General features: G+C 32.3%; 1 protein-coding gene across 2 annotated transcripts in view; it reads right to left on the bottom strand.

The window, feature by feature from the left end:
- Window positions 1-24,000, bottom strand: part of sorcs3a (sortilin related VPS10 domain containing receptor 3a) — a 415,901-nt gene that overhangs the window by 169,414 nt on the left and 222,487 nt on the right. For both annotated transcript variants that reach the window (XR_015476924.1, XM_087237654.1), the window contains exon 4: window positions 13,790-13,948. Coding sequence is in view for 1 of the 2 variants with exons in the window: in XM_087237654.1 (XP_087093780.1) it covers window positions 13,790-13,948 (159 nt within the window). In the remaining variant the exon portion in view is untranslated. The remainder of the gene's footprint in view (window positions 1-13,789; window positions 13,949-24,000) is intronic.

Genomic DNA, 24,000 nt, shown 5'->3' with positions numbered 1-24,000 from the left:
ATTCATTTTGTACAGTCATCCTTATTACATTTATGCTAAGTATATATATATATATATATATATATATATATATATATATATATATATATATATATATATATATGTATGTATGTATGTATGTATGTATGTATATATAATTTGTTTATTTTATAGGTTGTTGTTTATTTATTTATCAATAAACTGTTTATTGTATTGATTTTGTTTCTAAATAAATAAATCAGTACATGAGTAAATAATTAATGTCATGTATTTGTTTGTTTGTTTGTTTTGTTGTGTATATTGTGTTGTTTATTTATTTATAAATAAATTGTTTATAATATAAATACATTTTACCTATTTTTTATTGTTTTTGTTTTGTATCTTGTGTTGTTTATTTAACAATATATAGCATTTATTATATAAAATACATAATGTTTATTGATAAATAAATCAACATATAAACAAATGAAAATAAATAAATTAAAAAACAGTCTTTTTTAATGCAGTTAAAAGTGTATTTTTTTTCTTTTGTGTTGTTTATTATTTATAAATAAACTGTTCATTATATAAATATTGTTATTTGTTTATTTATTTATTTTTACGTGTTTTTGTTTTGTACTTTGTGTCATTTATACATTTATTATTTAAATATATAAAATATTTATAAATATATAATAATGTAAATATTTTTATTTATATATTTATAGTTTATTATATATTGTTTATTTAAATAAATAAATAAATACATATTATACAAAAAACTTTTTATTTATTTATTTATTTATTTATTTATTTATTTATTTATTTATTTATTTATTTGTTTGTTTGTTTGTTTGTTTGTTTGTTTGTTTTCTATTGTTTTGTATTTGTATTGTTTATTTTCATTTGTATTGTTTTGTGAGCCCGACTTTACCACATCAGCTCTGTCCCTTCTGGTTCTCCCTGTACAGTATCTTTCAGCAAATTGTGAATCCCTACAGTTCCTGATCTTCCTCCATGTGTCTGCGAGGTGGTGTTTTTGGCTCTGACTGATGCTGGAGGTCAGGAAGGCTTTCAGGAGGCGTCCCGTGAGGCTGAAACCCCAGGAGGGAGGTCAGAGAGATGGAGAGCTGCTGGCCTGAGCTTTGAATTTGCTGGATGTATTTTTACATGGACATGAAGACTAACTGGGAGCTAGCACAGGTTACACGTGCACACACACACACACACACACACACACACACACACACTAAAACTTAAAAATTCTCAGTTTCTCTTGGTAAACAATTTACGGTTATGTGTTTGAGTAAAACATTTCTGTTTTATTCCGTGAACAACTACTAAAATGGGAATTTAGAGCTGTGGTGTTTTAGACATGTTTATATTCATTTTGTAATATAATGAGATGTTTTAACTTTAAAAGAGTTAAAAAGTGGTATTTGGTGGAACAACCCTGTTGTTTCAGTTACAACAAATATAAAGCCTTTTGTCATTCTGACTAACTAATAAATTGGGTTGTCTATGTTTTTAAGCTTAGACTTAATTTACTATACACTCAGTTAGTTAAATAAAAAATAGATATATAATCTGATTAGCTGATAGACGTGCGATATTCTGCAATTTTAGTCAAACAGCCTCTTTACCCTTGTGTATTATTACACCCACAGAGTGACAGCAATACACTCACTGCACTTTGACAAATATTGCAGCTGTTGGACAACATAATTTCAAACTTTTGAGGCTTTTTTAGTCGAGAATGTAGTTGTTTATATTGCAACTATGCAGTTTATTAATAAGGATAGTGCCTATCTTAAATATTTATAATTTCGGGGATACATTGGCAGCCATCAGCCTGTCACTGAGCAGAGCAAAGACGGTTGACATTCCATCACAAGATGGCGACAGAGACCACATAATAAGTGCTCAGGGGAGCAAAGATAGTAGATAGTAATCTGATAGTGTTTGCTTTGATTTGGCTTTTTCAAAGATAATTTTTGTGATGCAACAGAGAAATACTGGAAATACTCTGTAGACAGATGGCATTTCATGATGTTCAGCCTTATAATATTAAAATGTGAGCAGATTCCTCTGTTTTGTCTTCACTTTAGATATTACGCTAGTAAAATCATACAAATACTAGTTCTAAAGTCACACTGGAGAATCAGCTGCAGACATGTAGGAACGGTGGAAGAAAGTAGTTCCTCTTACAAAAGCGTTTCTGAGTCTGTCCATGTTTGATATGTTTTATATACACGATTATGCCATCGGACTGTTGTATAAACGCAATATCACACTCATAGCAGTGCGATATGGCTGTATATTGTCACTGGTGGGACACTAAGGCACTCGGCCTGTGGCCAACGCACAACTCCCACAAGTGCCAATATAGTATAGCCATATCGAACTGCTACTCATGTAGTATTGCTCATATACAGTTAAAGTCAGAATTATTAGCCCCCCTAAATTATTAGCCCCCTGTTTATTTTTTTCCCACTTTCTGTTTAATGGAGAAAATATTTTTTTTCAACACATTTCTAAACAAAATAGTTTTAACAGCTCATTTCTAATAGCTGATTTATTTTATCTTTGACAATACATAATATTTGACTAGATATTTTTCAAGACACTTTTATACAGCTTAAAGTGACATTTAAAGGCTTAACTAGATTAATTGGCTTAACAAGGCAGGTTAGGGTAATTAGGCAAGTTATTGTATAAAGATGGCTTATCCTGCAGACAATCGAAAAAATAAATAGCTTAAAGGGGCTAATAATTTTGAACATAAAATTGGTTTAAAAAAATTTAAAACTGTTTTTATTCTAGCCAAAATAAAACAAATAGGACTTTCTCCAGAAGAAAAAATATTATCAGACATACTGTGAAAATTTCCTTCCTCTGTTAAACATCATTCGGGAAATATTTGAAATAAATCAAAGGGGGGCTAATAATTCTGACTTCAACTGTATATTAAATGCACACTGTGTTATATATAGTCTTAGATACTTTCTTAGAGTGCATGTGATATAAAAGTGTAAATGCATGCAAAGTGTTTTGTGTTCTATAACTTTTTTTTAATAGCATACTGCATGGTAAGTAATATTTCATCCTGGAAATAGCCAGTCACATAAATGACTTAATATGCACAAATTCTTTCCCACTGCCATTCTAATGCTGTTTCTGTTACATAAAATTCTGCTTAGACCTACTGTGTTTATCTCTTTATTTCAGAGAGCCATGCACTGAATGTTTTTTCCACTTCTAAACTTTTTAGCACATACTTTACTCTTCTTTCTTTTTTAATATCTCTTTCTAAGGAACATCACTGTAAAGCGAATGCTGCAAAATGTCAAGTTCTGTATTAAAAATATATATAGGAAACAAAAACCTGCCAATGAAATGAAACAATGAGTGTCTTTTGGAAGACAGGTGTTTGTTTTCGACTCCACAAGACGAGACACAAAAGCTGCTTGAAGTGAGTCAGAGTGATAAAGCAGAGTGTTTATCTGATGTGTCAGGTTTTCCACAAGTAGCTGACAACGACATGCACGGCTCAACAGATTAATGCTTTTCTTGATGAAACAAAGCAACATGCGCTCATATGAAAACATCACTCCAGTGGATTTTATCCAAGAACGTTGCAATGTCACTCTGCTGCCGTTTTCAGATAAGGTTATTAAAAAGCTCATCTTTTACGACTTTTTTTTTTCTCTTCTTCTGTACAATGGAAGGTGATGCAGAGTTTTACTGTCAATCTCACTTAAAAACAATCCAAAAGAAGTAAGAAAGAAACCTAATGGCAGATGTAAATATGTTTTTTTTTTTGTCTGATGTGGTTAGGATTATTTGGTATAATTAGGTAAAATCAGGGCCGAGGCAAACTCAACTGCCGCTCTAGGCAAATGGTGATCATGCTGCTTATCATGGGGGTCTCGCATGACAAAAGTGAAGAACAGGAGGGGGTCACCTCTATGGATACGCCATCCCTGGGTATAATTGTTATTCGCTGTGTAATGATACTTGCATATTAATAATAATAATAATAATAATAATAATAATAATAATAATAATAATAACATTTTAAAAATAATAATGATGATAACAACAACAACAACAACAAAAACAACAATAATAATAATAATAATAATAATAATAATAATAACAATAATAATAATAATAAAATGCTACTTATGATAATAATAATAATAATAATAATAATAATAATAATAATAATAATAATAATAATAATAATAATAGTTGTTGTTCCTGTTGTTGTTATTATTGTTATTATTATTATTATTATTACTATTATTATTATTATTATTATCATTATTATTCCAAAATATGCACAAAAATAGTAATATTGTGCAATATTTTATATACTTTTTTAAGTAACTTTTATTTTTACTATATATTTGATAAATATTTCTGATTTTGAAGTATAATTAATTTCTTTAATCAAAAGTAAAGTATTCAGCCTCATTACTCAAGTTCGGCTTGATCCAGAAATTGGTAAAAAAAAAAAAAAAAAAGTTTATTTGATGTTCTAGTTATATTCATTATTATTATTTTTTGTAACATTTGCACTGTTTCCTATTTTTATAAAAACCCATTTATTTATTATTTATTTGTTTGTATTAGAAAGTTCAAAAGAACAGCATTAATTTGAAATACATATGTTTTGTAATGGTAAAAATGTCTCCAGCGCCATTTATATAGTACTTGGAAATGGCCTAGTCAAAGTCCTGACCTGAATCCAATTGAGATTTTGGGGCATGACCTTTAAAAGGTGATTAATGCAAAAAAATAAATAAATAAAAATAAAATAAAAATCAATGTGGCAGAATCACAACACTTCTGCAAAGATGAGAGGGCCAAAATGCTTCTACAGCAGCAAACAGACTTATTGCAAGTTATTGAAAACACTTGATTGTTTCTGCTAAGGGTGGCCCAACCAGATATTAGTTTATGGGGCAAACACTTTTTTTTCCCACAGGGCTACGTAGTTTTGCAGTTTGTTTTCTCATAATAATACAAATCTTCATTTCAAAACCACACAATGTGTTTACCTGTGTTATCTTCGACTGATATTTGAATTTGTTTAGATGATCTGAAACATTAAAATTTGAAAAATGCTAAAAAAGACATCAGTAAGGGGGCAAATACTTTTTCACACCACTGTATATTGTGTTTTATTATTTATTTTAATTATCATATATATTTAATAAAATGTACCATGGTTGGAGTTTCTACTGTACAATGAGTCATTCAAACCTGCAAATACACTTCAGTCATGCAAACCTAATTTTCCTGTACTCTTAAAACATGTCAGGGCATTGTTTCAACATGATGGGTGCTAAAAACAGCCCATAATCACCAAATGAAATAATTTGATATAAATAACATGCCAAAACAGACAATTATATAAATATTGCGACGGTGCAAAAGTCACCGAAGCTGAAATGAATCCTTTGGCATCTCATTCAACGGGAATGATAAGGCTGACGGTACACAGAGTTTTGAGAATGACATGTCTGTTATCGAGAGCAAAACGCTGGCGGGGTAGAAAGCGGGCATAATTTATTTGTCATTTATTTAGACAACTCCTACAACAAGAAACAACAGTCGAATGTCTTCATGGAGACACTGATGATACATTATTTTTGCTTCAATTTAAAATGGAAGATTAGACGGGAGAAGCCAAAGCAGCGCCTAAAGGATAATGAAAGTTTTGTCATCTCCCGAACCATCTGCCATGCATAATTTAGGGGCTGATTTTTATTCTCAACTCTACGCCGCTGATGAATCAGTGCTGGGCTCTTCCAGAAACACCCAAAGCTGGAAGATCGGCACACCGAACATATGTTTGAGGAAGAAGGCTCTATAATACCTGGAGAAGTAACAGTCCTCGAGCTCTTTACTACAGTGACTAGATGAGACTTTAAATAGGATGAAAAACTAAATATACAGTTGAAGTCAGAATTATTAGCCTCCGTGTATATTGTTTCCTCAATTTATGGTCAACAGAAAGAAGATTTGTGACATTTCTAATTTTCAAAAAACTAGTATTCAGTTTAAAGTGACATTTAAAGGCTTAACTAGATTAAATAGGCAAGTTAGAGTAATTTGGCAAGTAAGCAGGTTTACTGAGGCTGATGCCCATGATGGTCAAAGGTTCCAGCTGAGGAGCACAGAGCCAACACCATATCCATTCTGGCACATAAAACTTCAGGGTGGTCTATAGTTAATCTAGTTTAGTTATGTAATATGATTATAGTGAATATTTATATCTAGTTTTTACTAAGAATTTGCACCATGGACTTTGAAGCATTATTTATTTTATTTTTTATTTGTTCGTTATGGTAACTGAAAATATATTATTTGGAAAAAGTCAAACTTACTTCAGTGTTCTGTTATTATGTAACGATCTTTCTGTTTAGTTCATTCCCAGAACTTTTGTCCATCTACATTATCATTAAATAAAAGGCACTCGTTTTTCCCACATAAAAAAACGCCTTAGAATAATATTGAAATAAATTGCTATACCATGCTTAAGGAACGTTGGATGTTGACAATGTACAAGACAAATTTAATGAGAGAAATTAACTTTTTGGTGTGGTTGTATTGAACTTTAATTATTTAAAACAACTATTCAGGAATTTACCAGTGATAAAATGCTAATTATAGAGATCAGTTGATATTTATAAAAATGCATCCACATAGATCTCCATTTAAATACCTCAAAAGCATTTTAGCTTCAAACAAAACTGCCAAACTACCACTCTTTACTCTTGCTTTGTAAATAGGGCAGTATGAAATGACTAGAGAAAATGCAATGGCATCAGCGAAGTACCCTGAGTCACGAATCAAACTTGCCTCACCTTGAAGACAATTGCGCTACATATTGATTAAGCACAAATACACACACCGACATCCCTTACTTACCATTATTACCACAAATCTTATGCACTTAATGTTTAATTAACCCATAATAATGCTTCAAAACAGGACATTTGCATCAATAAAGCGAAGCCCATTCGGTGTACATCAAAGTTATGTCCTTGGTCCCATCCACTAGTTGATACATAGGAAAGAAATCTCAGTTCCTTCCTTCACTGTCTCATAAAATGACCATTTAGAGGCATCTAATAGTATCATCATAGACATCAAATGGTTTTATGGCAAATTTGATTTAATCAAGACAAAATTAATGAAAGAAATTCACTTTTTGGTGTGGTTGTACTGAACTTTAATTATGGAAAACAATTATTCAGAGAATTGCCAGTGATAAAATGCTAATTATAGAGATCCATTTATAAAAAAGTGTCCACATTGTTCTTCATTTAAAATACCTCAAAAACATTTTAGTTTTTAAAAAATGGACAAACTCCCACTCTTCTCTTTTTTATTAACCTTATTTATGCTTTGTAAATAGGACAGTTTGAAATGACTAGAAAATGTAATGGTATCAACGAAGTACCCTGAGTCAGGAATCAAACTTGCCTCACATTGAAGACAATTTCCCTACATATTGATTTAGTACAAATAAACGCACCGACATCCCTTATTTACCATTATCAAGATTATGTTACAAATGTTATGCACTTAATGTTTAATTATCCATAATAATGCTTCAATCAAAGCAGGCTATTTTCATCAATAAAGTGAAGCTTTGTTCTTGGTCCCATTCACTAGTAGATACATAGGTAAGAAATCTCAGTTCCTTCCTTCACCGTCACATAAATTGCCTGTTTAGAGGCAGCTATTAGTATCATTAAAGACATTCAATGGTTTTTTAGGCAAATATGATTTAATCAAGACAAATTTAATGAGAGAAATTCACTTTTTGGTGTATTTGTATTGAACTTTAATTATTGAAAACAATTATTAAGAATTAATAGTAATAGTATTAATATAAGAATTTACCAGTGATTAAATGCTAATTATAGAGATCAATTAATATTTATAAAAAAGTATCCGCATTAATCTTCATTTAAAATATCTCAAAAACATTTTAGCTTTTAAAAAACTAACAAACCACCACTCTTTTATTATTATTTTTTTTTACTGTTAACCGGACAGTATGAAATGACTAGAGAAAGTGCAATGGTAACAACAAAGTAACCCTGAGGTAGGAATTGAACTTGGCTCACCTCGAAGACAATTGCGCTACATGTCGATTAACCACAAATAAATGCACTGACAAACTGCCGTTCTCTTTCTTAACCATCATCAACATAATACACTTAATTTTCTCTGAACCCATAATAATGGTTCAATCAAAGCAGGCCATTTGCATCAATAAAAAGCGAGGCTTATTTGATGTACATCAAAGCTATGCCCTTGGTCCCATCCACTAGTTGATATATAGGAAAAAAATCTCAGTTGCTTCCTTCACCATTGCATAAAATGGCCATTTAGAGGCAGCTATTAGTATCATTAAAGACATCGAATGGCTTTTGTGGACTTTTCGCTGGTCAATGAAACCTCCGTTAACTAGACTGAGAGGGTGGGCAGGGATCAATTGCTATTTCTTTTTTCGCCAGATTCCCAGAGGCCTGAGCTGGAGTTCATCTGAGGGAAGAGAGAAATGTGGGCCTAAACCTCCATCTGCTTTTTTAATGAATGGTCCGGCGGTGGACTTAGCCAGCCTGACACCTCTCGATAAGACAATGCTAGAGGTGTTGACCTAATCCACAGTTCTGCTCTGGCCGTGATGAGTCTGGACACTGTGTCAGCCACCCTTGTCCATTCACAAAATGAGACACTTTAGTGCCATGTCGCCACAGTTATAATGTGTGTCATTTTTTTTTTTTTTTTTGGGAGCGAGTAAGCATGGCTGTCTCAGAGCACATCACAGAATGGTTAGGGATAACATCATTATGGGAGTGCACAGAGCGGTGACTGAGATGTTCCATATTTAAGTGCTAGAAATGTTGGGGAAGATGTGAAAATTGCATTCTGCATTGGTGCAGTAATGCATAAGAATGGTTTTTGACAAAAGCATTTTAAAGTTTGGAGAGCTGAGGGGGTTTTAAACATGGAGACATTGAAAGTCTGATTAGCATTACAATTATCAAGTTAGCATTTTTTTGATTATACACACACACACACACACACACAAAAACACACACGCATGCACACACGCACGCACGCACGCACGCACACACACAGTATATGACAAATGAATGAGAAATTGTGATTATTTTAATAACATGATTCTTTTATTTAATTTAAATGTATATTTCTGTATTTAATGTATTTAGAAAACAAATGATTAATCACTTTTTCCTCTAGATTTATGATATTTATTTATGCCTTGTTTTATTATTTAAATATTTATTATTCATGATTTTTATTTGAGTTTGAATTTGAAACATTTTTTTACATTGAAAAAATGCTACATTATTATTATTATTATTATTATTATTATTATTATTAATAATAATAATAATAATAATAATAATAATAATAATAATTATTATTATTATTATTATTATTATTATTATTATTATTATTATTATTGTTGTTATTTTTTATATTAATATTGTTTATTTTTGGTTAAAATAAATAATTAAATAAATAAATACTTAGTATGCATTTGTTAATTATTTTGTTTTTGTTTTATATTTTGTGTTGCTTAATAATTTGTAAATTCTTCATATATTGTTTAAATTGTTTATAAAAACACTCAAATAACAAATAGTATGACAAATAATGAATGATAAATATTTTGAATAACATATTATAAATTATAAACTATTTATTAATCAATAAATAAACAACACAAAATAAAAAAATAAAATACAAAATAAATAAAATGTATTTGTTTACAAATTGTTTATTTAAAAATATAAATAATGGTTATTTATAAATAAATACATTTTAATTAATTGTATTGCTTTTGTTTTGTATTCTGTATTGTTTGTTTGTTTATAAATAAATCGTTTATTATCAAATATTATTACAGTAAATAAATAAGTAAATACATATTATTATTATGATTATTGTTATTGTTATTGTTATTGTTATTATTATTATTATTATTATTAGTATTATTATTATTATTATTGTTTATTTTTAATCCTTTTGTTTTGTACTGATATACATAATTGTTTATCCAATAATATGTAAATATTGTTCATTTATTTATTTATGAATAAATATATATTATTTTTCAAAGAATTAGGTTGCAACTGGAAGGGTATCTACTGCGTAAAACATATGCTGAATAAAAAAAAATAAAAAAATGTATTAGCTTGATTTGTTTTGTATTTTTATTGCTTATTTATTGTTTATTTTATTTGTATTAGCTTTTTGCTTAGGTCTCATAAACATAAATAAATCAATGAATCAATCAATCAATCAATAAATAAATAAATAAATGAATGAATGAATGAATGAATGAATGAATGAATGAATGAATGAATGAATGAATGAATAAATAAATAAATAAATAAATAAATAAATAAATAAAAACATTTTTATAATTAGACAACACAATATCAATGTTCAGGAGAGTTAAGACATCAATATTAGGTGAAAATCCCTTGATACCATCAACATATAATAAATAGAAAATAATAATGATAATAATGATGATGATGATGATGATGACAGAAAACGGTGCTTAGTATATAAACCACAGATCCCAAACAGATTATCCTTCTATACAACAAAGAACTCTTTCAATGTCTGGACAGCAATGTTGTTGATACACAGTTTGGGTGTATTTACAAGATTTAGCTCCCACTTTCATTGGGTTTCCTTTATGGGCAAGTCTACAAATATGAATCACTGCCAAATAAAAGAAGACCTTTAAAAGTCAAAAGTCTTTGTCTTCTTTGCTCTCTTCATCTTTTATTCTCACTCTTACTCTTGTGGGAAGGTCTGTCCTTGGTAAGTGATTATCAAATGTTACATTTCTTCCCAGCACTTTAGAGAATTTACTAATTTGATCTGAAAAGCATTCCAGGGAGCAAAAATGTGCTGGTAACCAAATGCAAAAAAAATATATATATATATAATAATAATAATAATTACATTGTATGGACACCTTTGCCAAATAATATCGAACCACAGAATATAATATGCTGATATAAACCAGTCAGCTCTGTGTTAGATAATAAAGCACACAATACCCATGACTTTTCAGTTAGTATTTACTTTACAATTGACATTCCGTGACAGGAATGCAAGGACAGATTTTGAGGCATGGAGATTTGAGTGCTTTTTAAACATGGAGACACATTGAAAGTCATTGAGTATCAAGTCTGATTATCATTTTAAGTATCAAGTTATCATATAGTTATATACTTATATGAACTTGATACTGGTGATGGCTTGATAATCTATGACTTTCAATGTGTTTCCATGTAAAAAAAAAAAAAAAACACTTACATAACAAATAGTATAACAAATAATATATTATAAATATTTTTGAATAACATATTATTACTAACATTTTTTTTTTCATATATAGGATAAAGGAAAAATAAAAAGATAACTTGATTTTTTTCCCCCACCTATAATTATAACATTTATGTCTTTAATTACATCTCTTAAATTTAATTTGGTGCTTTTATTCCCATATTTCATAAAAAAATCTAAAATTAGTATAATAATAATAATAATAATAATAATAATAATAATAATAATAATAATAATAATTATTATTATTATTATTATTATTATTATTATTATTATTATTATTATTATTATTATTATGTGATATTTTTGAATTGTTGAGCAGGAACAGTTTATTTAGGACTCATTCTCACTGATTTCATCTTTGTTTCTAAAAAAAAAAAAAAAAATCAAGACACAGTGTTCTGGAACAGTTGAAAAAACAAAAAGTGCAGCATAAGGCACAAGGGTTATTCAGACACAGCCACTGAGTGTCTGTAAATAGAAACTGCCAACATTTGCTCCGCCTCCGAGTTCTTTTGATTGAACCACTGCTCTGGAACTAACAGTGATGAGAAGCACTGCTGTAAAAGTTGAAGTTCTTTTAACTTAAAAATGCAGCGCTCCTTTGCACAGTGCTTCAGAAGACACAATATGCATGCATGACAGCCACACATGTAGATCAAGCACTTGTTTACAATTGAAAAAATAGAACAGTAGTGCAATGGAAAGGAAAAAAACATTTTGTGTGAACGGCCCCTTATTCACTGTAAAAATGACAGCTCAATTCATCCATGTTGTCCCAACACACATCCATTAAGTTATCTTTAAAAATTTAAGTAGATTGAACAAAACAAAGTTAAGTTCTAATCGAAACTCAATAATTGTGCTGTTTCAGCTCATTTTAATTAGATAGTTTGAACAAGCAGCATTTTGAGCGCACTTTACAAAATACTGGGTTCAAACAATCGATTTTTGTTGGGACAACATGAAGGAACTAAGTTAGCTTATTCGTTTTTACAAATTAAGGTGTATTGAACATAAAACAAATAGGTTGGCCCAAAATAGGTTGTTTAAGCTCATTTTAAAAAAGCAAATTGAACAAGTAGCCAAAATCCTTTTTTTGAGTGTCCCTTGGGTTGATAGTGAGCCTATTAATACACACACAAAGATAGGTGTCGGGGAAAGATACTTTTGAAAGAATTGCATTACAATATTGAGTTACTCCCCCAAAAAATAACTAGTTGTGAGCCACTTTGTTACTTTTTATGGAAAGTGATGTGTTACGTTAGTTTTGAGTTGACGTTGACTTTTTCTGACCTGCCCGAGGCTTTCTCTTTCAGAACTTACAGAACTTCATTTTGAGAAGGAGCTCTGCATTTAACGGCACACTGCATAACCTACATCTTCATTTACCTTTTAAAATAAGTATTAAAAAGATGTGAATGATGTTACCTTTAGAGAACCACCTGTTGCTATACATGCCGTATAAACAGATCAATGAAAGTTGAAAGCAATAAGTTTGCTACTTTTGTATTTTTTGTCTTATTAAACTGTGAAATAAATGCAGGGTTCCACACAATTCATTGATATTGCCCCAACACAAATCGAGTTAACTTAACACTTTTAACAAATTTGTGGATTGAACATAAAAAATTAAGTTGTTCTAATGAGTCATCAAAATTGTGTTGTTTCAGCGAGTAAAAAAATCTATTTGAGTGCATTTCAGTGTAAAATCAGTGCATTGAGACTGATTTCCTTTTCTTCCATGTGTTAAAAATAAGGAGAATACTTCCATCCCATCACTGTGCCATTTTGGTTTCTGTCTGTTCCCACATGGAGCTCATTTTCTCATTGATTGTGATTTAACAACTAATTTTAATTTAGAAAACAATTTTTAACATGTACTAATTAATCTAAAAAGTAACTGGAGTTACATTTTTTTAAAGTAACTCAAATATCATCACTTATTTTTTTTTTTAAGTAATGCTGTACTTTATTCATTATTTAGAAAAGTAATATTATTACGTAACCCATAATGCATTACCCCCAAAACTGCTCGCAAGTGGTTCTAAACTTTTATAAAATGTCATTCTTCTGTTGAACACAAAACAAGTTATTCTGAAGATTGCTGGAAACTAGCAGTCATTGACTTCCATTGTAGGAAAAAAAAACTGTTTAGTTTTCTGCAAAATCTGTCAGTATATCATTCTTTGAGTTCAGCAGAAGAAATAAACTCAAACAGGTTTATAACAAATGCAGTAAATGATGACAGAATTTTCCTTTTTGGGTGTAGCATCCTTTTAAGTATTAAGAGTGTTTGGAATAAAATGTGCTTATAAATCATTCTCGGTCAGTCCAGGAATGCACAGAAAGAAAAAAGGAATAGAGTGAACTGGGATATAAACACTACTACAGGCTCCGTTACCTTCTGGTCGTGGCTGTAGGCCAAAGCCCAGTCCTCCTGCGTGTGATGGAAAAGTAAACTCAAGACGAAGAAGTTCAAGCGGTACTTCTGATAGCTGGCACCTTCATCTGAGCTGATGAGAATACTGCTCTCAAACTCTGGGTCCGTCAGCACCATTATCTAGGATGAGACACAAAAACACGGATGTTAAACCATGACGGAGAACATTCTAGTTAGAAAAATATATAAATATATATATATATATATATATATATATATATATATATATATATATATATATATATATATATATATATATATATATATATATATATATATTCAGTTAAAATCAGAACTGTTAGCTTCTCTGTTAAATTGTAATTCTTTTACATTTTTCCACAGATTTTTTTCATCACATTTCTACACATAATAACTCATTTCTAATAACTTTGCCATGATGACGATACATACAATTTTACTAGATATTTTTCAAGACACTGGTGTTCAGCTTAAAATATAATTTAAAGTCTTTACTAGGTTAATTAAGCTAACTAGGCAAGTTATGGTAATTAGGCAAATCATTGTATCAGGCCCGTAGCCAGCCTGGTGAAAGGGGTGTTTCTTCTTTCCTAAAAAGTGGACCTTTTTTGCAGTTATTCAACTCATTTTCTATTTAATTATGCTATTTAAATACTGCATTTAATGACTTTTTAAGCATTATTTTACTCTATTGTATTATTATACTCTTTGTAATGTAAATATATAAAAAATCTAGAATAAATAAATATGAATAAATAGTAATTTATTACAATATATATTTTTAGAAGAAAAAAAATAGGGATCTGTTAAAGTTTTAAATTAATTAATGTAGCCAATTGTCATTTACAAAGCAAATAACAAAGTCCCTGGGCCATATGATACACCCGGTACAATGCGGCGCAAGGCGTGACGCAATTGTTATTTGCTAGTTTCAGCTTGACGCAAGTGACGTTTTGCACCACGCTGTTTAAATAGCAAATATGCATTTGCGCTCATATATGTTCGCCCATAGAAGTTCTGGTCTAAAAAAAGAGGTGTGTTAAGGCGCATTGCTGGTGCGTTGCCATTTTGAGGAACAAAAATAGACTTCACAATAGACCAGCTAAAAGGAGGTCTAAAGTCCAGCGCAGAGCATGTTAGTTGTGCACCTCGCTTGAACATTGATTAAAACAAACAGGATGTACAACAATATGCAAATATCATTACATATAATAATTTAGGGATTAAAATATTTTTTTAAATAATATTTTCTACATAAATATAAAAAATACTGCTTTGATGTTTTCTTCATCTCGGGGGGCTTTTTCAGTTTATTCATGACAATTACCTTTTGTATATTATTATTATTATTATTTTTATTATTATTATTATATGCAGATTTATATTTGTTTTATTAAAAACAAGCTTAGATTTGTCCACATTTCAGGCTTTAGACCATAAGGGGCTCAGCATGTGTATTTGTAACTCAGTTATTTGACCACACTTCGTTATGGTTGTTCATTTATTCTTTTGCAAGAAATTAGAACTGAATTTAGAAATAGTTTTTATCAAATTTTTTGCGCTTAGCTAATGAAAATATTTTTGTAGACTAATGGATGTCTGTGCATACAAAGCGTCTCCTTATCCACGAAAGAGAGTGAAAGTGAAAGTAAAGAATGAGGGGGCTCATTCTATCATTCTCGTGCTACATATGGCCTGTTTAACTTTTTTAAACAGTCCGCCATGTAAATTGCAAATGCGTCATGGCGCGACGCAACTGACTCTCAAAGGGAATGGAAGATGAGACTCTGATTCGTTTATTCTCAAAACACACCCATAACTCATGAAGAGAATAAGCACAACCATGTTAGACCATGCGACGCAAAGCGTATTTTTCCATTGTTAAAATAGCAAACGTGTATTCTGACACGCCCTTAATGCTTTTGCGCCCAAAATAGAAAATAGAGCCTAATCCTTAGATGAAAAGTTAAATGACTAAATGTAAATGTAAAACGACTAAAAACTCAACTATTTAGTCTCCACTTCACTTCCTAATCTGCAATTGCCTATTTGAATATCACACTAACTGTACAAAAAAAATAAAATAAAAAAAAAAAAAACTACTAACACTTCCCTTCTTAGACTTTACAGACCTGAAACTTGCCTTTAGTACTTATTCATTGTTGCTCTTAGTTGTGTAAATTGCTTCCTTGTCCTCATTTGTAAGTCGCTTTGGATAAAAGCGTCTGCTAAATGACTAAATGTAAATGTAAATGTAAATGTAAATGTTTTCTCTATTTAAAAACAATACAGTAGCGAAAGATGACTTTGTTAACATCCAATCATACGTTTTTTTGCACAGCTTGATGTTGATCTCATGAAAAATAATAGTTTGCATTGTTCAAAACGGATTAGCTGAAGTCACACTGATGTGATGGTCAACAGTGGAATCAGCTTGGTCTTAAAGCCTTTTTCAATGGGTTATTCTCACTATTTATGATGGTGTATAGCAGTCAAAATAGGACAAATGAGCTCATGTATTGGACAAATTCTGGACCTTTGTCATTCGAACCACCCCAACCAAACTATGTGTAATAACAATGAAATGAAATCACACAAGGAAAACGAACTGAAGTACACTGTAATAAATTCCCAGAATTTCACAACATGTGATTGTAAATTTTCACAGTAGATTACATCAGTGTCACTTTACAGGATTTAAATGTTAAATTTACGAATTCAGAATTTTATTGTGAAATTAAGGCAGTCATCATGATTACAGCAAATTACTGTAAAAATGATTACATCTTTTGCACTTTAGTTTTAGGAATTCACAGTAATTTACTACAAATTTGCATACAGTACCTTACTGTGAAAGTAATGCAACTAATAGCCAGTAATTTACTGTAAATTTAAGGTCAAATATTGTACTGAAATGTATATAATTCTTTATATAAAACATTTTTTTTTTAATTATGGCAGTTTAAAGATGCATCTCAGGTGGAGAATGAAGTAACATGAATTGCTCATGTATGAGTTTTTCACAGACTTCAACTTCAGTGTAAAAATCTTGATGGTTCTGTGGGTCTCGTCAATCAAATCTGATCTTCATTTCATATTTTCAATTGGATTCAAGTCAGGGGATTGGCTGGGCCATTCTACAGCTTGATTTTCTTTCCCTGAAAGCATTTGAGAGTTTGCTTAACTGTGTTTTGGATCATTGTCTTGCTGATATGTCCACCCTGGTTTCATCTTCATCATCCTGCTTATGTAGATGTTGGACTGAAGCAGCTAATATTAATTTTCATTGACGAAGGGCAGAGGGATGCTGAAGAACACTTGAGAGATTTCAGCTGCTGTCTGGGCTTTCATTGACTTTCTGCACCTTCCTTTCTTCATGTGTTCAATACTTATCCCTGTTCCACTTCATTTTATCACACAACTTCTTTCAACCAGGGCTCATTGTGGAAACGTAGCCCCGCGGACGTTTCTGCGGACTGCGAAATACATTCCGGGAGGTACGTATTCGAGCAGTTTTTGTTTTCGCAGATCCGCGAGAGGCCGTTGTGCGTGCTTTCTCGCGTCTCGGGCGCCTCTCGGGACCGCGCGCCATTCGCGCCCGCGCTGTTCTCGCGCGAAAAGCCGCCAGAGGCCGCTGTGGAGCGACCGTCCGTCCGACTGGCTGGCTGAACGACCGAACGATCCTCTTCCTCCTTCTCCTCCTTCCCTAAACCCAAGCGACGATTTGCAAAAGCCATCCAGAAAAAAAAAAAAAAGCAAAAACCCTCGTCTTTGATTTCAACCGCGTTTTCGGATCCCGCCGCGTTCTTGCCCTTATTTTTTGGATTCTGTTTTTCATCTTACCTGATTTCTGGAACCGCTGTTACCCGGACTCGATCCCGGTCGTCTCCGCAGCCGGCTTCTCCTGCTCAGGGCCTCCGCTCCACCGAAATAATGCTGCGAGCTAAGCGGACAAACTGGGAAAGCCCACCACTCGGAGGCGAGCCGTCGGCTGGCGAACGCAAAGAGGAGGAGCGGAGCAGTGCCACACCGCACACTCGCTCCAGAAAAACTAAACGAGGCCGTACGTACCTCCGGCCATGTAACGTCAGCGGGGCTACGTTTCTAGAATGAGCTTGGGTTGACTTCTTTCGTTTTTTTAAATATATGGATTTCTTTAGTTGTTACCATCATCTGGTGAAAATTTTAAGTCAACAGCACCTTTAGAAATATGTTTTCTGACAAGTTGAATACATATTTCCCCCTCTGTAAATGAAATATTTTAATAGTATAAGAAACCACTTACATACACAATTCACATGAGTATCATATCTTATGAAGATGACATGTAAATGCTTAAATGTATATATACAATTTCATGGAACTTTCTAATGTCTGCCCTCCTGCGGCTGTTTATAAACCACATTTAAAATAATATTTCACACACACACACACACACACACACACACACACACACACACACACACACACAAACACACACACACACACAAACACACACACACACACACACACACACACACACACACACACACACACACACACACACTATTTCTTTCTTCCAACTAATTTCAGGTGAATTCTGTCTTTTCTGAAGGCCTTTAGACCACCAATTAAAGCTTATGCTAGGTCAAGGTTGACCATATTTCAATCTAATAAGAACAATGAGCTAACTAGTCCCTCTTTAACACCGACCTTGGCTTTGTTTCACGCTCCTCTACTACACATGCACAAAAGCAACTCCATGCCTGGCCGGACTGCTTAATTAAATCACCAATGCAAAAAACTCTTGGAATATGCAGCATTATGGAAAGCATTTCTTTTTATGTCTGCGTTTGACTGGGCGGCTGCATCTGATCTGCGTGATAATTAATGAGTGAGTACATCTGCCTGCTCGCTAAATGAGCTCGCACCTGAATGCCAGTCTAAAAACACTCGCGCACATTTCCATTATGAGTTTTTAGAGCTTTCAAAAAAAAGTATGACGCATATGTTTTGGAAGTTTAAGTGGCTCTAAAGCATCTCGGTGGATGTTAATTTCAGCGTGCGCGCTTATGGTTGACATCCAGACGTGATCATATTTAGCAAAGCGAAACCTCCAGCACCTCTTTCTCTCTCGTCTCCATCCGCCCTAAATGTGAACGGCTGTTTTCTTCCTTTAACTGGATTTGAATTGGGAAAAAAAACAAGCGGTGCATTTGTCACTGACAGAAATCCCACCCCTCTCTCAACGAGGCTTTAACTACGAATCCTCCGGGGCGGTGATTTAGATAAATTGTTTTTCATTAAGCGCCAATAAACAGCCAGTCGAAAGCAGCCAAGGATTTTGTTGGCCCGGGACCCTCGATTTTTTACTGTTCATTATCGTTATAAGAAGATGGAAAGAGGCCCCTCGTGTCTGCCCGTGTCTTTGGGACTTGTCAGGTGCAATTTGTGGATTTTGGGTTCTAATCATTTTCCGTAATATTGCGTTAAGTGTTGGTTAGTTGGCAACGGGAAATGACTTTGATTAGATACTTTGTCAAGGCTTTTCTTTAAAATGTGCATAAATATATAAAATAAAAGTTGAATTGATGTTCATGAAGAAAACATCTTGCACACTTTTGAAAATAAAGGATCTAAAATAATTTTTTTAAAGGAATTTTTGGTTTCCTTAAGAACATTACAGTGATTATTTATTCATTTATTCATTTATTAATTTATTTATTCATTCATTCATTTATCCATTTATTCATTCATTCATTCATTCATTCATTCATTCATTTTCTTTCGACTTTCTTTCGTTGTCACGGCGGAATGAACGGCCAACTTATCCAGCATATGTTTTATGCAGCGGATGCCTTTCCAGCTGCAACCCAAGACTGGGAAACATCCATACACACCCATTCACACACATACACTATGGTCAATTTAGCTTACCCAATTCACTTATAGAGCATGTCTTTGGACTGTGGGGAAACCGGAGAACTAGGAGAAATCTCACACCAACATGGGGAGAACATGCAAACTCACACAGAAATGCCATCTGACCCGGAGGAGGCTTGAACCAGCAACCTTTTTGCTGTGAGGCGATCATGCTATGCCTTATTAATTAATTAACTATTTATTTAATGTTTTGTTTGTTTGTTTGATTTTTTGTTTGTTTGCAGCACATTTTAATTAGCTGCACAAGTACAATACTGTAAAAAAAGGCTGAGTTCCACACAATTCAGCTAACCTTATTGTTTCTACAAATGTAAGTGGATTGAACATAAAACAATTAAGTTGTCTCAAAAAAATATAAGAATTGTGTTTTTTTAACAAGCAAGTAGTTTAAACAAGCAGTAAAAGTAATGTTTTGAGTGTGATTTTCACTCCAGGGTCCTCCAAATAATTTAAAATAAAAAAATTACTTAATTAAACACAGATTATGTTATTGAAATGATTCATATTTCTTATTTTATTAAGTCCCTAAACTGCCTTTTTTTTTCCCATGAAAAAGGGGATAAACAAAATATTACCAGATCTGGAGATATTAATACACTCTTAAAATATTTATTATGTCAATTATAATCTTATTTAAAAATAATAATAATAATAATAATAATAATAATAATAATAAATAAAACACTGCTCACCATAATAATAAAAAATAAAAGTCTGCTTACCAATGCAACATTTCTTTGATAATTTTTTTTTTTTCTTCTTAAAAGTAGTTTAAATATTGATATATTCCAATGACTGAATCTGGATGTTCAGCATTGTTTCTCTAATCTTCATTGTCACATGATCTTTCAAAATAGTAATTCAATGAAACATGTATTATTATCATCAGTGTTGAAAACTGTATAGGGTTGCTTCAGTTTTTTTTTCTTTTTTTCTTTTTCGAAACATACAAAACATGACTTGCTTTATATCAATCAATAAATCATTAACAAAGATTTTCACACTTCTCACAAAATATGAAGCTGAAAAAATATGGATGACTACAAGAATCATTGTTACTTATGTACCACTAATAATCAATCATATCACTGGCTTGCTTGGTTTGGCACTTGTGGAGCTGCGCATCAATGGATTTGCTCTTCAGTGTTTGGACTTTCATCAGTGAAAATTAAATGAAACTGAACTGAACTGAATTGAACGTCAACTCTGAATTCTTAAACCCCAGCTTAAAATTCACAGAATTCAATTAAAGTTAAACTTAATTTAATAAGAAATTAGTCATTTAAAATGAAAATAATATTTTTACAATTAAACATTTTTTTACATATCAATTATAGAATTAAAAGAGAACACATTTAGGGGTGCTATAAAACACATATTTACAACAATGTATGCTGGAAATTAAACGTTATAAATCATGCTACATTTATTAATTATTCAAAGAGACTTTAAAATAAGGATAAATCAATGGAGATCAAGGGAAATACCAAGCATTAATATAAGCTAAACCAATTAAAAGCCAAATGAGCATGATAAATATTTCCCATTCATTCCGCTGGCTTATTATATTAACCAAACACATATTATTAAAAGATTTACTTGACTTTGGTAAAAAGCATTCGACCGGTGAAATGTGTACCTGTTTTTCATCTTTCTATTTTAATCCTTATCCAATAAATTATCCCATTAAAATATCTTTAAATTTCGTTGTCGACAGTCAGGGTCTTTGAGTGAAAAAGGCTGAGAACTGCTGATATACATACAGTAACTGCTGCTATATATAAAACATTTCCTATAGATACTAATGTCAATGGAGCCAATAGATGCTATTAATTGTATGTGGGTGTATTAAACATTCTGGGTGATTTTACTTGACAAAGGTCTCCCAAAGCTAAGCGCTACATGCTTGTGCAGTCAATTCCCATATTACCCCGGAGATTAAATTAAGGGGGAGAATTTTCACCCTTTGCTGATGTAATATATGACTATGGGACTGGCTGTAATGAACAAGTTAAAAAATGGCAAAACATTGCTTTGTGTGTTTGTGTGTGTGTGTGTGTGTGTGTGTGTGTGTGTGTGTGTGTGTGTGTGTGTGTGTGTGTGTGTGTGTGTGTGTGTGTGTGTGTGTGTGTGTGTGTGTGTGTGTCCGTGTCTATGTGTGTTTTAAAAAAGAAAGTATTTTTACTGGACTTCAATGTATTCTATTTAAGTATATCAACTTTGAATTCACTACATTTAAAAGCGAAATATCATATTTTTTTCTCCATTTATGAGTTTAGTGATTTAAATGATTCTGTCTAACCAAATCTTCAGTTATAAGTTCAGTGAATCTAATGATTCAGTCAGAGAAAATCTCCTGTTACAAGTACAGTGATTCAAATGATTTAGTCATAGCAAATTTCCACTTATGAGTTCAGTAATTCAAATGATTCAGTGAGAGCAAATCTCCTGTTATGAGTACAGTGATTCAAATGATTCGGTCAGAGCAAGTTTTCAGTTATGAGTTCAGTGATTCAAATGATTCCGTTAGATGAATCTTAGAGTTTAAAGATTTAAATCATTCAGTCAGAGTAAATCTTTAGTTAAGAGTTCAATGATTAAGATGATTAAATTAGAGCAAATCTCCAGTTTAGCGTTCAGAGATTCAAATGATTTGGTCATAGAAAATCTCCAGTTCAGAGTTCAGTGATTCTACTGATTCGGCCAGAGCAAATTTTTAGTTAAGAGTTCAGCGATTCAAATGATTCAGTCAGAGCAAATCTCCAGTACAGAGTTCAGTAGTGATCCAGTCACAGTGAATATCCAGTACATGGTTCATTGATTCCAATGATATTTTGTGCCCTAGGCTAAATAGAATATTTGATTAATCTGACTTATTTGCACACTTGAAATATCATTAATCATGGGTACACTTGCAATAAAAGTACAAAACTGCTAATAATTATTATTGGAGTGGTATCTATGGTTGCCTATTTGTAATCTATTTATTACTCATTTTGGGTACAATTATGTTTTTAGTAAAGGTTTTGGTAAATTTTATACTTGATTTCAAAAATAAACAAACATTCATTAATAAGTAGTTTACTTTGAATAATTAAGCAAGGTTACAATGTATTTTGATGTGGCCTTGTTACAGTCTAACCATTCACTTAATTATTAAGTGATATTAATTACATGTACTGATTATATGGTTATGGTTAGAATTATATATGCATATAATTATTCATATTTAATTATATTCCTGTTTTTTTTATATATATTTATATTGTGCTTTTGGTAGCTGTGAAATCGAAAAGGAGCAACAGACATATAATACAAATAAATGCACTGAAGTCATATTTCATACCTGTGCTTTTACTCAAGGTCTTGATTTGTGTATTGTCCAGCACTGACCATCTTTAAACCGCTCGTAAATATGGCCTACAGGTCACAATTGGTCTGTACAGCCGGTCACCACAAATCTGAGGTCAAGCCGACACTGACGGCGCATTAGCGGATAATTAAGTTTTCAAGCCACTAGAACATGACAACTGTGAACAAACGTTTCTCAGCCGAACAAAGCAGCGAGGAGAGCTGCAAAGTGCGATCAATAGGGGTTGAGGGATCTCTGTTATCTGTCGGCACCCAGGCGCCTAGCATCCCGCGCACTAATCTACATGCAGAGCACAGTTCACAGCCGCACGTAACCACAAGTTGCGAGACTAGCACGGTGTAAACAGCAGGAAAAGGACAGACGGTCTCGAATTAATCACGCCACGACCAATCAGCTGCGTTTTAGAATAAAAGACGGTGGTGGAAAATATAAACAGGCTCATTTGTGGGCGATCTCCGCATCAGCATGTAATCTGGCCTCCATCGAGAGCGCTAAAGGAGGCACTTTGGATTCCTGGCAAGTTCTCGGCGAAGAGCTCCGGCAGAGCTGCGGAAATGTCATAGCCATCTCTCAAATGGAAAAGTGTTGTGCTAAAGGTTAGGCCTAAACTTAGCCCTGTTTTCAAAATAGCCATGGGATCTGCCAGAGTCAATCCTTTTCTCTGGAACGGAAGAGTTTGCCTACATGTAGTCAGGGAATTAATCTGATGCATTAATCTGTTTTGTTTACAGAGCTGCTAAACTCTAGCAGTAGCTTCAGATGCTGTGAGAGTCCACTTGTTGAGTAAATGATCGCAAAACAAGAGGTAAATAAATACTAAAAGATTTTTGATTGAGATCATGCATCAGTTCTAATGGGTCATTGTATTAACAAGAAATGCATGAACTGGAAGCTGCGG

This window comes from Danio rerio, chromosome 1 (genome assembly GCF_052040795.2).
Source record: "Danio rerio strain M-AB ecotype USA chromosome 1, GRCz13ab, whole genome shotgun sequence".
In the NCBI taxonomy this organism is placed as follows: Eukaryota; Metazoa; Chordata; class Actinopteri; order Cypriniformes; family Danionidae; genus Danio; species Danio rerio.
Note: the sequence above shows the minus strand (reverse complement) of the source record. Positions and strands in the feature narration are given on the sequence as shown.